At 43.1% G+C, this 13,974-nt stretch overlaps 3 protein-coding genes across 5 annotated transcripts in view; 2 read left to right on the top strand and 1 right to left on the bottom strand.

Annotated features, from left to right (window-relative positions):
- Positions 1–370: 370 nt before the first annotated feature.
- On the top strand, positions 371–1,058 carry LOC112468095 (ribosomal protein 63, mitochondrial-like). Its single transcript, XM_025037133.1, has 2 exons — positions 371–569; positions 704–1,058. Exons 1-2 carry the CDS (start codon positions 511–513, stop codon positions 966–968), a joined length of 324 nt encoding a protein of 107 aa, XP_024892901.1. The 5' UTR covers positions 371–510; the 3' UTR covers positions 969–1,058.
- On the bottom strand, positions 1,041–6,051 carry LOC112468094 (apoptosis-inducing factor 3-like). Of its 3 annotated transcripts, XM_025037130.1 has the most exons (8): positions 5,593–6,051; positions 4,784–4,939; positions 3,083–3,375; positions 2,669–3,005; positions 2,223–2,573; positions 1,938–2,143; positions 1,632–1,848; positions 1,041–1,519 (listed from the first exon to the last, which is right to left on the bottom strand). In XM_025037130.1, exons 1-8 carry the CDS (start codon positions 5,660–5,662, stop codon positions 1,254–1,256), a joined length of 1,896 nt encoding a protein of 631 aa, XP_024892898.1. In that variant the 5' UTR covers positions 5,663–6,051; the 3' UTR covers positions 1,041–1,253. The 3 variants fall into 3 exon arrangements, with proteins under 3 accessions (XP_024892898.1, XP_024892900.1, XP_024892899.1); XM_025037132.1 differs by lacking the exon at positions 4,784–4,939; XM_025037131.1 differs by lacking the exons at positions 4,784–4,939; positions 5,593–6,051 and adding an exon at positions 3,903–4,156.
- A 3,431-nt stretch (positions 6,052–9,482) lies between these two features.
- The window catches only part of LOC112468096 (Down syndrome cell adhesion molecule-like protein Dscam2), a 54,905-nt gene continuing 50,413 nt past the window's right edge, over positions 9,483–13,974 (top strand). Inside the window, exons 1-2 of the mRNA XM_025037134.1 lie at positions 9,483–9,719; positions 9,860–10,023. Coding sequence (XP_024892902.1) covers positions 9,685–9,719; positions 9,860–10,023 — 199 coding nt within the window. The 5' untranslated portion in view covers positions 9,483–9,684. The remainder of the gene's footprint in view (positions 9,720–9,859; positions 10,024–13,974) is intronic.

Genomic DNA, 13,974 nt, shown 5'->3' with positions numbered 1-13,974 from the left:
AGATTCTTCATTATCAACATAGATGACATGTTAAGCATAATTTACATTATATACACGTAAATGTAAATCATTAATTATGTATTACACGTGAATGCTCAGTGATACTAACAGCAACAGCAGATGTTATAAAGTAAGAAATAAAATAAGGAATAAAATAAAGGGATAAGGAATAAGGGAATGTCGCATCTCACTTCAGTACACGTATATTAAAGTGAGATGCAACATGCCTTATTCCTTTATTTTATTCCTTATTTGTCTCATTAAAGTAAGTCAGATAAGTCACTGCTTTATCGGTAATGTATTGTCACGTAATGTATCGAACGAAAAACATCAAAACGTGGACGTGTCCGTCTCTCCGACGTGAGAGGGCAGCAGTGATAACACAATAATCCTAACCAAAAAGCATGCTGTGGCTGTGAATGCTAGGAATAACCGTACGTTTTCGGATAACATCAAGATTTATAAATATTTGTGCATTAACAATTTTTTCGGTATAATATCTGATTTACAATGCGGCTTGGGTTGACCCTGTTAGGCTACGTTTGCAGAATACCATATAGATACAGAGGGTGAGTGCTTCTCTTTTCTTTCAGAAAGACTAATCATATTTAATTATCGGGTTAAAAACCACGATTTTACATTGCTTCCTTTTCATCACATGGAATTCGTCACGTGTAACTCTGTAAAACTTTGCTTCACGCAGGAAATACCGAAAAGTTAAGAAACCATCTATGCATGATTTGCTTAAGATGAAGCAAGACTTCGAGAGGGAAGAGCAGAATATGTTGATTCTACGGCATCCCTATCTCACGGTTGAACAGTCTAGCGGCCACATGAAGGATCTGATTGGAGACAGGAAGGACAACTTTTTAAAGAAGATATATGGTGAAAAGGACGCCAAATTCCAGAAAGAGATCACGATCGCCGAACGTCTGTGCCATATGAGAGTCACAGAAGCGTGGGACTAAGGCTTCCTACAGACATGTGTAATTACGTTTTGTAGATCACTTTAGGTTTTTGTAAATTAAATAAGCAACAAATTCAACAATGACATTTAATTTTCTCTTTTCTTTTTGTGCACAATGCCGAATATACTACATAAAGTATTTCTTAACATAAGAACAGTATCATGAAATATATTACACAAGTTACGTCTAATAAGGTACATTGAGAATGTACAAAGTAAAAGTTGCGACTAATACTGTGACATAATTGTTCTAAATCATTAAATTATTTCGTTTGTATAAATTGATTCAAGCTTGCACGTCAATAAGAATGCTTTCTTGAAACCGGGTTGAGACATCCTTTGGCTTATTTTTCATCCAACCAAACGGATCTGTATTAATCTCCTCTTCTGTTAGTATCTTTCCCTCGTACAGCATATTTGCAAAATCTGCTGCAACTGGATCAGCATTAACACTACTAATTCCTATTACTTTGCCATCTTTAAGATAGTAAGCGAAGAATTCCAGTTTGTCCAGTGAGCCATGAATCTTTATGCTAGTAGGGTTTCCGTGGCCTGAAAATAAAGCGATAAAGATTGTTTAATTGAATTGTTAAATCTTTACGAAATACAGCAGTGCAAACACAGCATTTCAAAAGTATAATAAATATATTATGTGCAAATTTACCTGCATATCTGTAATTTCTACCCAGTAAGTTCGTCCAGAAGAATGGCACAGTCTTCAAAGCAGTTTCTTTACCGCATATGTTTAGAGCCGCAATTTTGCCGTGATAATGAGCTAAAGAATAATGACCTATCGCAGCTAACGTGTCGTCGGATCCATATATCGGTGCATAAGCTATGTCACCTCCAGCATATACATTTTCCACACTCGTTCTTAAATGCTAGAATTCGATTAACATCCAATTAATAAAATGAAGAATGATACATAATTAGAACTGTACATAATTAGTACCGTGTCCGAATGTTATACCTTATTTACTGGTATAGCACCATCGTCTCTCATTTGAACAGAAGATTCTTTCAGCCAGTCTGTATAAAAAGTGGATCCTATTCCAACAATAGCTATATCCGCTGGTAGAATCTGGCCGTCTGTAAGTTCGACCTTAGCCACAACACTTTCTTCACCTTCTTTTGGAATAAATTGCTTGATATTGTTCTGGAAAATGAATTTCACACCTGGGAACATTGATTTTATTATTACTAATACTAATGCATACCAATATTCTATTCATACAAGTGTAACTTTATACAATACCTTTTGCCTCGTGCTCTTTTTTAATTCTGCTACCGATGTCCGCGCCGAATATCGCTCTGAGCGGCACGGTATCGCGTCCTATTACCGTGACAGACGCGCATTTGCCGATACAATAAGCCGCGGCTTCCATGCCGATAAAGCCTAATCCTAGGACAACTACATGTTTCTCGGGAGACAGAAGCGCATATACACCTTGCGAATCAGTATAATCTCGTAGAACAAAAATATTCGATAAATTTGCTCCAGGAACATTTGGCATCCTCGGTTTACTGCCTGTGCAAGAAAATAGATAATCGTACTTCAAGTTCTCGTTATTACTCAATTTGACAATATTCTGAGTCGTATCTAGACCTGTAACAGAGTCAAAAATGTAGCACGAAAATGTAATGTAAAATATAGGTAACGCGGCTTAAATATATGTTGAACGAGATGCTTATTTCTTGTACCTATCGCTTCTACTCCAAGTTTCGTTTCGATCTTGTGATCGTTGTAAAACGAGGCAGGCCGTAATGCCGCCTTCTGGACATTGAAATCCAACACTTTGGACACTTTTATTCGATCGTAGGGTACCGCGTTCTCTCTGCACACCATAACGATGCGTCCTGTAAAGCCTTCCTGTCGCAGACTCTCCGCACAAGTCGCACCCGACGGTCCACCGCCAACTATTACGACCGTTTTCGTATTTTCAGGGTCACGTGCAGCCATATCCTTCGTGCGTTTGTTAATATCCAGGTCCTTACGTTTGGCTCTTACGTGAACAAGACCGGCTTCGTCCACGCGCACCTGTTAAGAGCAGTATACATAAAAATAACATGTTAAACAAATATGTAGGAGGGAATCTTGATAAGTTCGTAAATTACCTTGTAGCATGGTAGAGAATCCAAGCCTGGATAATCTTCAATGTCCCCAGTTTTGATGTTAAAACACGCGCCGTGCCACGGACATCTCACCCGTCCTTCTGCTAACGCGCCGGTATGTAGCAGAGCACCGTAATGCGTGCATTTGGTACCAATCGCGTACAATTCTCCCTTTTGTTTCACCAACAAAATTTTTCCCCCGTCCTCTCCAAGCGATAGTTGCTGCATTTCATTTTCGTTGATATCTTCCTGCTTGCACACCACACCCTCGACATAGTCATGTTGTTCCGAAGAGCCTGAGAAATATGCAAGACAATTTACGATTTAACTATTTATAATAATTATCTGTAGCTTATTACAGACGTGTATCAAGAGCTTATTATAGACTATTCTTAAAGGTGCGCAGCAACAGGTGACTCACAAGTACAACAACATGGCAATTTATTATATTCGTGCGAGATATTCTCAGCTTTATTGTATTCACTGTAATCCTCTTTAATTTTATTCAACATGATGGAAACGGATATCTTTAAGAAATTACAAAAGAGTGAACCACTATAACTCTAAAATCGCAATCTAATCATAATTCTGAACCTATCTTGGCATGCATAAATATAAACGTGGAAACACACAAAAGTGAATATGTGAATGTGATAAATTGACAATACTATTATGTGTATGTGTGTGCATACGTCTAATCTAACGCACGCAATAGATAATTTTACTCTATTCTTTCTTTACGTCTCTATAGCAGCCAGTAAACAATAGAATGTCATGACAAGCTGATTTGCGAGCTTGCATGACAGCGGTACCCATTGAGTACCTCCGATCAATCGCCTCATCAAGTGTCTCCATAACGAAACGAGAATCCTCGTTAACGACGCGTACAACAAACAACTCGCATCGATTACGTAACGCAGCATACAACAAGGAAATCTCGCCGGAGGGGAGCGCGGACGTGAATCCCGGCTGACGTTATCTCGTACGTGGATCGGCAGTCGCACCGGTTATCAGTGATGACTTAACGAATAATGATAACTTTTGCCCGAGGTAGTTGCAGCGAGACCGTAATAGTCCCGTCGAGGGGATAATCCCCGGCGTCGGCGTTATTGTGGCGCATCGGCGCGACTCGTGCGTCGCGCACGTGACATGGATGTTCGTTGCGTCGCGTTTGACACTCCAAGTCACGTACGAATGAAAGTGCGATGAATATCGATGCGGAGAAGAAAATAAAAGCGGAAGAGTCACTTCCAGTCTAATTAGCACGAAGGCGAAACGTATTGAATTCGCAAAAATTATTATTAGCCTCTGAGAAATATCAATATTGATTTACTCTTTGTTCGCCCACGTATCGATTGTTATGTTTACTTGTTAAAGCGCGACACGAGTTTTCGCTCTCGCGAATTTTTCTGTCGATAGTCATAAGTCATATCCTGTTACTTTTAAAAGCTGTGATGTCAGAAAGTAAACGTGACTTCAATTACAAGGTCCGCGTTCGCGGAAATGCGACATACAATCTGTTCCGGTATAACCTCTACAAAGAAAGGAGCATACATTTCTATGCGTCACTTAATTGTTTACGTTTGTTGCAACACACACCGGTAAAGGTATTGCCCCCGCAGAGGTGTCCCGTATCTCACGTATCTGTGTCGTGTGTCTTACATTTGTAAGACATTTGCCTTATTAAGCGTCACGAGGACGTACCCTGGAAAAGGCGCGAGAACGACATGTTCGTCAAGGCGGCCCACCTCCGTCCGAGCAGCGCGAGTGTCCTGACACACCGCATCGATCCCCGCAAGGCACTGAGAAAGTAGAGAAAGAACGTGCCGGCACTATTCGATCGGTGCGTCCGTCCTCGTGCTACATAGCACAAAGCAGAACGAATGTTTCTTAAACCGCCAGTCAGTATATTTAATCGCTTGTAATTGTTCCGTCACTCCCGTCGTTAACCGAACGCTTCATCGGCGTAATATAGCTGATGTGATTCGCCTCTCGCGAAAAAAGCGCGAACAAATTAAAATCTTAAATCTCAAAATTAATCGATCACTGTGCGCGATGACAAATGAAAGAAAGGAAGAAGAGAAAAAAAGAAGAAAAAGAAAAAAGGAAGAAAGGAGAGTAAAGAGAAAAGGAAAGAAGAAAAAAGAAGAATAAAGAGCAAAAGAAGAAATAAAGAAAGAAGAACAAGAAAAGAAAGGAAAATAAAGAGAAAAGGAAAGAAGAAATAAGGAGAAGATAGAGAAGAATAAGAATTAGAAGAAGAAATAAAGGAACAAGAAAATAAAGAAAAAAATGGAAGAAGCGAAGAAGAAGATACACGCGTACGAGAGCAGTCTTTGATCGCGCGTGTCGTTCCGAATTAATTTGCGATTAGGAGAAATTTTAACACAATATCAAAATAGCACGATGTGTAAAAAAAAATAGAAAACAGCTTTGTTTCAGATTTCACACGAATTTTGCGTGATTCTCGCACTTTTCTCCAGTTTCAGTTTTCCTCTTGGCGTGGTACACACCTGTTGCGGCGGAGATGTCCTGACTCGAGTCGGCGCTTCTCCGGAAGGCTCTGCAATTGCCCGCGCCCATGCTGCAGCCGTGTGCGAACTGTCGATCGAGTGTCGACGAGACTGAGAGCCGAGGAAAAAAAGGCTGCGCGCCTATGTTTTCTTACGGATCGACCACGAGAGTGTACCGTGCGCGTAGATATCCCCTCGTGATCTACGATCGTGCGGGCGTACGCGACCTTGGGACATTCGCGATAGTTAGATTCGCACTCGAAGACTTTCACACATTGCGCGAGATACGCTCCTCGCGCCCGGTTCGCCACCGCCCTTCCGCCGGTCTCGCGATTGGAAAATCGGAACTCTCTCGTGCAGCGAAACGGCAATCTCGAAATTCCATTAGGTTCCAAGGAACCGCGGTTAGACGATAAGATTACCGTGACTCATTCCAGTCACGAGTTACGACATACTTATTACTCGGAGGAGAGAGAGCGACGAGTACTTATATACTCCCGTTCGTGGCTGGACTTGTATAATGTGGGGAAGTCGAATCCGCAGGCGCAATGCGAACGTTCTACGAATTGGTTTCGAAGAGGCGCTCAATGCCTCTTGCTAATTATAGACCGTTTCTCTCCTTTTTCGGAGGAGTTCGGTTCGACGTTTCAGAGAAAACCCAGCAAACACCAAGTAACACATGCAACTCGCAATTTCCTACTCAAAAATGTAAATGCAATATGTGTAGGAAATTTTAAGTTGCATGTAAGTTGCGTGTTACTTTGGTGTTTGCTGGAAATGTATATACAGCATAGAGTAATTTGAATTATTTCTATCGCCTCTAAAGGAGCTAAAGCGCTTTGTTGTATCGTGGCTATTGTTGCACGTCCGTCAGTTTTATCGATAATTCAAAGTTAAAAGACGAAGCGTCGAGAGTCGAGATATCGCGATATCATGGCTTGATCATCATTCATCATAACGAATTTGGAATTTGCACAACAAGTGTTTACCGTGCGCTACCGTCCTCTGTGGAAATTTCGCGGAACAGGGTCGGAAACAGGCATGGACGGTAATATGAAGGATGTAGAATAATTCCTGTTGCCGACCGCGATACAGCTCCGCAACGTCGGCGTTCGGCAATTATGTTCAAGCTCGTTGGATGTCGTGAGAATTCAGTTTCTCGCGCGGTTTCTCGGTGCCGCGGGGACGACTTGTCCGCACAGTCGACAGTCGTTTGGGCTTAGTGAACCTACGGACCCAGCTCACATTCCGCGGACTCGTACACACATTTACACACAACGAACACATTTTTTGCGAGCGATGATTGTATGAACATTCTTAAGTAAGGATAAGAACAAAAAGAATGGGAATGAGAGTAAAAATAGGAATAAGATTAAAAAAGATATCGTGTTTGACGTGGATGAAGCGAGAGTTAGAAACTTATTTTTATATTTATATCTCTTATTAAAAGATTTGTTTCCGACTTTTCCGCACGAAAATCTCCGCTTCGCAGTTTTCCCTGCATTTATTTCAAGGAAAATCATCTCTTTATTAGACTCTGATTTTATTGTATTCCCCAAGCTCTTTCCATCTCGCGCGAAAGATTAATGGCGCAAAAACGAATACAAAGTAAGTGAATAATAGGAATAAATGAATTCAGTAATGAGAGCGTGGGGATTGAATATTGAGGGAAAAAAACGGGAAGTGAAACGGTACACACTACATACACATATTTTTTCAAGATATAAATTATATATTTATTTCAGTTTTTTTTTTTACAATTTGCACGAAAACTACTAGGTCGTAAAATGAATGCCATCGAGTGAAGATTAAAACTAACGTTACATGACGTTTTAACACGCGAAGTTGCTCGCGCCGAAATGCAATGCGCTAAGACACGCCATGTGCACATAATCTTAGAAACTCGAATATATTTTTAATAATGGTTAAGAAGCTGCGATCGTCCGCCAGTATCCCGCGGGATGAGATAAGTTTTAAGCACGTTCTTCCAGACCAAGTTTCAGTTTAGGTGTTTTTTTTTTCCTTGGCTACTATCTGAATTGTTAATTCATGCAGAATAACGAAGACTCGATACCACGTGCGTAAATAGAAATAAGATTGGCTTCTAGCTGTGCACTTCGGGTTCTGCAGCCTTTTATCTAACAAAACCGACTTCGGCGCGATCGAAATCGGCGCGAATCGGAAAAAATTGGTCACGGATCCCCGAACCGCGACGAAAATTAAAAGCGTTCGTTCCGCGGCCGCACCTCGCTCCGAGATCGCACATCAAAACGAAATGCATACGCGCGGGGTCGTAGGTTTCTTGCGCCACGCCAAAAAGCAATTACGTTGGTGCGAAATTAAGAGAAACCGGCGGCGTTTCTTTTCCTTCCGTTTCGCTTCGTAGCGTTTCAATCTCCAGCGGATAACACGGTCGATCTCACTTGTGTGGTCCCCCGGCCCTCATGCACCAGCCGGCGAAAAGGGAGAGGACTGCGCGGTGGCTCGCGAGATTTAAATTAGCAACCGTTAAAGCCTTCAAAAGAGACATTCGGTGTATTCAACGATGCATGAAAAACGGAGCAGCGCGCGGCCGGCACACACGCAGCATAGGGGTAGTAAGGGTAAACGGCTACGCTAGAGCACGGCTATTTAATTTGTGCCTGGCGGCGGCGGCGGCAATAGTATAGTGGCGACGGGGCGGGGAAGCGACGGTGGTGGCAGTCGGGGGTGGTGGCGGCGGCGGTGGCGTAAGGTTACGCGGATCTCTCGCTCTTTGAAGTCGGTGGTTGATGGCGGTCGGTCACCCCGCTGGCGCTGCACCGCCGCTAGCCGGCGATGTGGGCTTGGCGCGTACGCACTGAAGGCAACCCCCCCCGACGTAGGAGAAACCCCGGGGTCTCCGGGAGAAGCAGGAGTTATACCAGGCGTGAGGACGATGGTGGTCTCGCGTGCGAGACTTGAACCGAAACGGATGTACATCATCCCGCGTTCCTTTCAGCATCGCGTCTTCCCTGGCGTTTCTTCGAAAAGATCGCATACGTTTTGTTCGCGCTGCACGCGTATTTGCGTGACGTTATTCGGTCGGACACTCGCGGGCTATTTTTCTTTATATTTCTGTGAGAGACGGAATAGAATGTGATAGGATGAGAAATAGGATGAATTGGGAGACGGGCAATCAGTCATGTAATATTTGTAAATTTTTAATGGTATCTTTTTAGGTGAGAAATTTTACGGTAAAGCGCGATAAATCAGGAGATGAATAAATAATCTTGTCCGTTTTTCCAGTGTGAAATTTTAATTATTTTTCTATGCAAAAATAATCAGGTTCGCGATTTATTTTGTACGTTTTCGTTGTGTTGTCGTAGTGAAAATAGCCGGACTCGGTCAGCCAGATTTCAGTAAATCTGACGAATATATATAGGTCAGCCGTCAAGTTATCGAAAAGCTTCAAATTTCTTTTCTTATTACAATCAATTATATCTATAATTATGATAATTTATGATTGGCTACGTAACAAAATGATCTTTCTTCCAATTTAGAGCTGCTCGTCGTTATTCCAACAATGTACGACGTTAAAGTAATTCGGAAGGAATCGACCGCGACTTATATAGTCGCTCTCGTCCACGCGATGAAACCCTGAAATAACCCCAACTTTTGGCATCTCGTTTCCGGCGTGGCGTGCAGCGTGATGCGGGCATTAGGCTACGTGCAATTTCTTCTGTATCCTCACGACGGAGCCGGAGCCCGCCGCGGGCGTAGCGCGTAGGGTATGATGCCGAGCGCGTGCCGAGGGTGGCCGGTCGGCGCCGAGCGCCGTCGAGCGCGTCCGAGGTCGGTCGAATCGCGGCACCGAGGGAACTTAGCGCGCAGCTCGAAGTGCCCCGGTTTAGTCTATCTCCAGGCGCCTAGACGCGACGAGTGCCGAGAGGGGTTGCGGCGCACGAGGCAGAGGGTTGCGCGCGTGGGTTGTACGGTCGTCTCGTTCCTGGTCCTTCCCTTCCCCGCGTAACACACACACACACGCACACGCACACAATCCGCACACGTATAACACACGCGCACACGCGTATACGCAACTATCCGCACTTTTCCGACTTCGCCGCCTCCCTTATGTTTATACCGATACGCAGTCGGAAGCCGAACAGGTGAATACCCCCTGACCTCCTCTCCCCCGCGATGAAACGGGAGTGGTAGATCCTTCTCGTCTTAACCCGTTTAGTCCGTCTACCTTGCCATCCGCCTGCTGCCTACCTATATCCTCTGATCTCTCGCGAAATTTTCCAAGGAACACGATGACTACGGCACCGCCGGCGGGGATGGACGCAGAGCCGCGGAAGAGACAGTTCGCCGGGCATCGGCCGTGCACGAATCGGTCGGCCCACCACGTGGATCGCGGTCTCGCGCTCTCGTCGCTGGCACCGTTCGCGCTCGTCCTCGTCCTCGCGCTCGGTAAGTAGTTTCTTTTGACCGCAACGCGTGTTCGCCGATTTCCTAAAAAGCTCGATCAATCGTCGAACATCGTGCTCCTGATGATATTACGGACGGTAATTGCGGAACCAATTATCGTTCAACAGAAAAATAAACCAAGTCGGAAAAATCTCGAAGGCATTTTATGACTTAAAGAGATTCCTTTCATCGAATCTTTTGGTTTTCCCAGATAAAAATAAAAAACATACGTCTAACTTTTTTACGTTTCTGGTATTAATGGTCTTTCGTGTGTCTTTTTAGATTTCTGAACTCCGGAAAAATAGGAAAGATTAATTCACAGACGTTATTCTCTCGTTATACCACTGATAAAATCTGTATTATTATTAACCGTATAATTATTCTTAAAAATAACTGTTACGGTACTTCATTATCACGTTAAGCAAACTGGAACTCGCTATTAAGCTTCATGTTAATCATTTGTGAATATAACGGAGCGTGTTGTTTCGAGCAAGCACGGCGTCAGATTATCGTGATTCGTGATTCATAACACGTTTTGTGTGAGACACATTCCGAGTTACAGTTTTAATAAGACACATGGGACGGCAGTACCACGAGTTTCGTAGTCGTTTCACTTTACAGAATTTTCAACTTTGCAACTTATCGCTAAGATAACGCGCGCGCACACAATCGCTTGCCGTAAACGCGGAAATATGAGAATGTATTTTATTTAAAAAAATATTCGCGGAGTTTATTCTATATTGTTGCGATTTTTTTGTCCGATAACTCGCATATTTTTTTGTGATCTACAGCCATCATTTGTACAATCTCGTTTTTTTTTTGGCATCAAAACGACGACACGCGTTAACCTACTGTCGGGATAGAGTTTCCGAAAACATATAGAAAAATTGATGCAGCGCGATGGAGCGCGGTCGCGGTGCATCCGCGGAAAATTCAATTCTCTGCCAGAAATATCTTGCACGAAACCAGATATTGATCTTACGGAGCGGAAGATAGCCGCCGCGGGTGATAGCGTTCGTGTAAACTGAGTCGCAACGTCGTTTAACAAAGTGGGGACAACAATATTCGCGCTCGTTGATATAATCGCGCACCGCAATGTAACGCGAGAATCGCGAGCTGTCGAGAGAACGGCGGAGAGGGCACCGCAACAAAATCCATTTCCGCAACTCCCCCGCTGCCATTGAAGCTCAATATTGTCGGGACTAGAATAACAAGTGTCTTATTACGCGCGTCATTGATCGCGAAATCCGTTCGTGAACGATGTCAAATGTTTAGTAAAAATCGACAGAAAAATACAAACAAATGGATATATTACGCTACTATTGTTTCCGGAATTGTTTCCAGAATTGTTTTCAAAATTGAAAACTCAGCGGTGAAATTGATAATTTCGTTATTTTGCGTTTTTTTTTGTTAATATTTAACGCGAAACAATGCTATTAACAAGTTAATCGCGTTGTAACTGCTAATTTCCCGTCTTTCCCATGATGCAAGAGTAATTTACCATCGATCCGATTAGGAGGCAAGTTAGCCAGCCAGGCATGGGGGAGAGGGAAGAGTAAAGAGCACTTCTGAAATGCATCAGCCATGGAGAGTACTGTCTAACGGCGCTAATCGGTCAAGTGCCCGTTGGTTGTCGAGTAATAATTGGCAGAAGCGAATAATCAATTATGTTAACGCGGATATGGCATGCCCTTGTAATTTCACGCGCGCGTATTATCATTACCGTGAAAGCGTTTTAGCGATCGGCGATCGGCGATCGCTCGCGTGTAATCTACGTCAATATCAATTTTTCCAAGCGGAGCGAGGACGAGAAGAAAATTTTATTATTTCGTGGAAAGGAGAAAAGAAAGAGTAGACAAGACAGGTACCGTCATGTACAGGCGCATATACGTATCGTATTTCGCGCAGTGCGCCGCATGAGAAAATGTATGCCGTGTTAAATTTATATATTATATATATATACATATTACATACATTCCGCGCTCCTTGTCGCGAGTTATACGTTCCATCTGCGAGTTTTTGAAATTTTCTGCAATGATCAGTTTTCGCCAAATATTTCGTGTATCGCGCGCTGCCGCGCTCAAACGCGAAACTTTATTGAGATCTTAAAGTATTCATGCTCAAAAATAAAACCTCGTAACGCAGCATATGTAATATCTCGGATAAAAAAGAAAGAAACGTTGAGAAAAAAGTCGGGGAAAAAATAACAAGGAATAAATCTCTTGTTGAAATTCAAGCCCCTTTGATTCATCTTCCTCTTGATGTACCAAATATTTCACGTATTCGTGTGCTCTGCGATAAAAACTTAAAAAATCTCATCTTAAAGTATTCATGCTCAAGAATAAAACTTTGCAACGTACGTGGTGTACATAATATTTTGGATGAAAAAGATAGAAACGTATAGAATAAAGTCGGGAAAGTAATAAGGACTGAATCTCCCGGATTGGAATTTAATCGAAATTCAAGCCCCTTTGATTCCTCCCCCCTCTTGATGGTGTACCGGTTTATCCTTATCGGGAGCACGCTGTCGCATAAATCAAAGTGTTTATTCAGTAGCCACGTAGAGAGTCGGGTGGAGAATGCGAGATGGTGGAGCCGTGCGCTGCTCCTCGCTAATAATCTACGACGTGCCGCTTTTCTGACCCATACTTGATAAATATTGCAGCAGTATACACTTTTGCCGTCTCTCTCTTTCCCCCGTTCGAGATAAGTCGAGCGAGAAGTCTCGAGGTCGGATGTCCCAGAGGTTTAGCTTTTTAAACTCAACTTGGACATTATACTCGGAATTATCCGACGTTCCGCCGGATAGGAGAGAGGAGGATAAATAATGGGATTTCGATATTTGAGAAATCTTGGCGAAAAGATGGCCGCTCCTCGTAACGAGCAGATACGTAGCTTCGTTTCGAACTATATCAAAGTGGCGTACACCACAAAAGGTCTTTTTGAAGAGGCGGATTCCCCGGGCGAAGTTTAATCCGTCAATCCGTGAATAAGCTCAAGAGCGGCGTTTAGTTTCTCCGATGAAACTTTTACGTAACGTACATTAAATTAGCTCCTGCTCGGATAAGATTATAAGCTATATCGGCGCACAAAGAGGCGGCGCACCCGAGGCCTGCCTTTTCCCTCCGCGTCACGTCACCGGCCAAGAAAGATAATTCGACACAATGTTTAATTACGGCGCGTAATTAATGGCGCACCTACGAGAGTGGGTTCGCGAACGTCCGACCGCTATCCATTCAACCGCCGAGTAATCCTTCGGACCACAATGGATCTACGACGTGGAATGCGCCAAACCGTCGCCTACACGGGTCAATTTATCGTTTCCCTCGGACGGCAGGACAAGACATGCCTTTCGGGATGCCGTAAACGTTTGCCCGTAACGGCGCGGGCAATGATTTTAAATCTCTGAGTCGCTATGTCATGACATTCCGTAGTTTAGAATTCATTCAGTGGGCTGAAAGATAGCGCAAAAATTTTTATTGACCGGACGAACGGTATTTTATCAATCCAACTTTATCAATCTATTATTATCTTTATTAATATATATTTTGCACTGCATTTTGCATGCAATTATTGACAACGTAATAATAGTTTAAGAAAAAAATACGCAAATAGATTCATGATCTGCATTGATCAAATTAATCTCAGCCACAATTAATTACGACGGTCATTGACCGCTATAAAATGGAGCAATTCGTTTTCATAATGAGAAAAAATTAACGTGGTTGGCAAAAGGATAAAAATTGTTTCAAAGGGAATTAAACGTGGTTGGCAAAGGATAAAAAGGGTTTGACAACTTTCTTGGAATTCAATCAGAGAATCACAGGCAACGGATAATCTTAATAATCGATTTCGGTCGATCTCATAAGCCGAGCGGTTTCAAGAAAGCGAAATGTCGAGTATCACATCGAGGGGATTGGCCGAGTGGATAGTCGCCGCGTGTGGTCAGCCGGT

This window comes from Temnothorax curvispinosus, unplaced genomic scaffold, assembly GCF_003070985.1.
Source record: "Temnothorax curvispinosus isolate PA1 unplaced genomic scaffold, ASM307098v1 QBEX01018068.1, whole genome shotgun sequence".
NCBI classification, from domain to species: Eukaryota; Metazoa; Arthropoda; class Insecta; order Hymenoptera; family Formicidae; genus Temnothorax; species Temnothorax curvispinosus.
Note: the sequence above shows the minus strand (reverse complement) of the source record. Positions and strands in the feature narration are given on the sequence as shown.

Bases quoted from the DNA above. Each gene is read 5' to 3' on its own strand.
- LOC112468094 (XM_025037130.1), bottom strand. From the start codon at position 5,662: ATGGGCGCGGGCAATTGCAGAGCCTTCCGGAGAAGCGCCGACTCGAGT. The intron at 3,376-4,783 runs GTACGTCCTCGT...CATATTTCTCAG, and splicing joins GTTCTCGCGCCTTTTCCAGG to GCTCTTCGGAACAACATGAC. The intron at 1,849-1,937 runs GTATAACATTCG...ATCGAATTCTAG, and splicing joins GTGCTATACCAGTAAATAAG to CATTTAAGAACGAGTGTGGA.
- LOC112468095 (XM_025037133.1), top strand. From the start codon at position 511: ATGCGGCTTGGGTTGACCCTGTTAGGCTACGTTTGCAGAATACCATAT. The intron at 570-703 runs GTGAGTGCTTCT...TGCTTCACGCAG, and splicing joins ATACCATATAGATACAGAGG to GAAATACCGAAAAGTTAAGA.